This window comes from Arachis ipaensis, chromosome B05 (assembly GCF_000816755.2).
Source record: "Arachis ipaensis cultivar K30076 chromosome B05, Araip1.1, whole genome shotgun sequence".
NCBI classification, from domain to species: Eukaryota; Viridiplantae; Streptophyta; class Magnoliopsida; order Fabales; family Fabaceae; genus Arachis; species Arachis ipaensis.
In genome coordinates, this window is record NC_029789.2 from 141,038,396 (window position 1) to 141,039,762 (window position 1,367).

Genomic DNA, 1,367 nt, shown 5'->3' on the forward strand with positions numbered 1-1,367 from the left:
TATAGTGTATCTTAATACATTAATTTATGAATATATCATATAAACAGAAACTATGTAATTATAATAATTTAGTGATGCTCAATAAAAATATAAATCAAAGATACTAATAACATAATTGATGTACTTAATTACCGAGACCCAGAACTTTCCCCATGATGGAACAGCTACTAAGCCACCATGGTCAAGAATCCATTTTCTGGCTCTGGCCATTGGCATGTTTTGATTATCTTCAAGTTCTTCTCCAAGTATTCTTAATGCAATGTAACTCAATGCTGATCCAAACATTGTGCTGTGTCCCTCTATATGGAACCCCCAACCACCATCTTTGTTCTGTCTCATTCATTATCATGGAAAAATTCCAACCAAATAACAGAAGTTAACACTGTTCAACAAGGCCTTAGCTTGTGTAGAAGCAGAATGTAACATGTTTACTATACTCTTCTCACAAGTTGGGTCAAGAAATAAATAAAAAAAAATAGAAGTCTTGGTTGTCTAATACAATCAGGTTAAGAACTAATTCGTTGCGGATCAAAATTTTATTTAAAGGTTTGTCGTCAGCCAACAGATTACTACATACACAAAGCAGAATTCGAATCTCCTAACACTTATTTTAACGAACTAGTAAATTAATAAGTAATTATCACAAAACCAAGTTAGTTAGTTAAACGGTTTAATTGTTAGAGAAAATAACAAATAGATCCTGACCTTTTGTTTCACGGATATATTCGTCCCTGACCATTGAAAAATACTTTTAAGTCCCTGACCTTCATAAAACTTGGACGGATCAGTCCCTGACAGAGGCATTTAGGATCAGTCCCTGATGGAGACATTTGGACGAAGGGACTGATCCGTCCAAGTTTTGTGAAGGTGAGGAACTTAAAAGTATTTTTTAATGGTTAGGGACGAAAATGTCTGCGGAACAAAAGGTTAAGGACCTATTTGTCCTTTTCTCTAATTGTTATATGGTAGTATATTATTTTTATTAATGTATTGTTTATTGAAAATTATATTCATAAGTAACACTACTTTGAAGCTAGCCTTGAAGTTCTGTTTGCATATGCAGAATCCTTGAGAAATGAGAGATAATAATAATTTTTATGGCTACCTGATGATTATATAAATATCGAATAATTTCCCTCTTATGCTCAGCACCTAAAATAACATCAAGTGATCCCGTAACATACAGTTCAATTACCTGCGAAACACACCACACAATATCTAAATTGTAAAACCAAAAGAAAAGAAAGTGATCGATATTATTATTACTTACAGTGTCCATATATTAAATATTTTTATCATCTATTTAATTAGTTATTATATATATTCATATTAAGTATATACTAAAATCAATTATTAATATTACTACT

At 31.4% G+C, this 1,367-nt stretch overlaps 1 protein-coding gene across 1 annotated transcript in view; it reads right to left on the reverse strand.

Annotated features, from left to right (window-relative positions):
- Positions 1-1,367, reverse strand: part of LOC107644510 (lupeol synthase) — a gene marked incomplete at its 5' end in the record, with an annotated part of 10,255 nt that overhangs the window by 8,487 nt on the left and 401 nt on the right. Inside the window, 2 exons of the mRNA XM_021124022.1 lie at positions 133-330; positions 1,106-1,195. Coding sequence (XP_020979681.1) covers positions 133-330; positions 1,106-1,195 — 288 coding nt within the window. The remainder of the gene's footprint in view (positions 1-132; positions 331-1,105; positions 1,196-1,367) is intronic.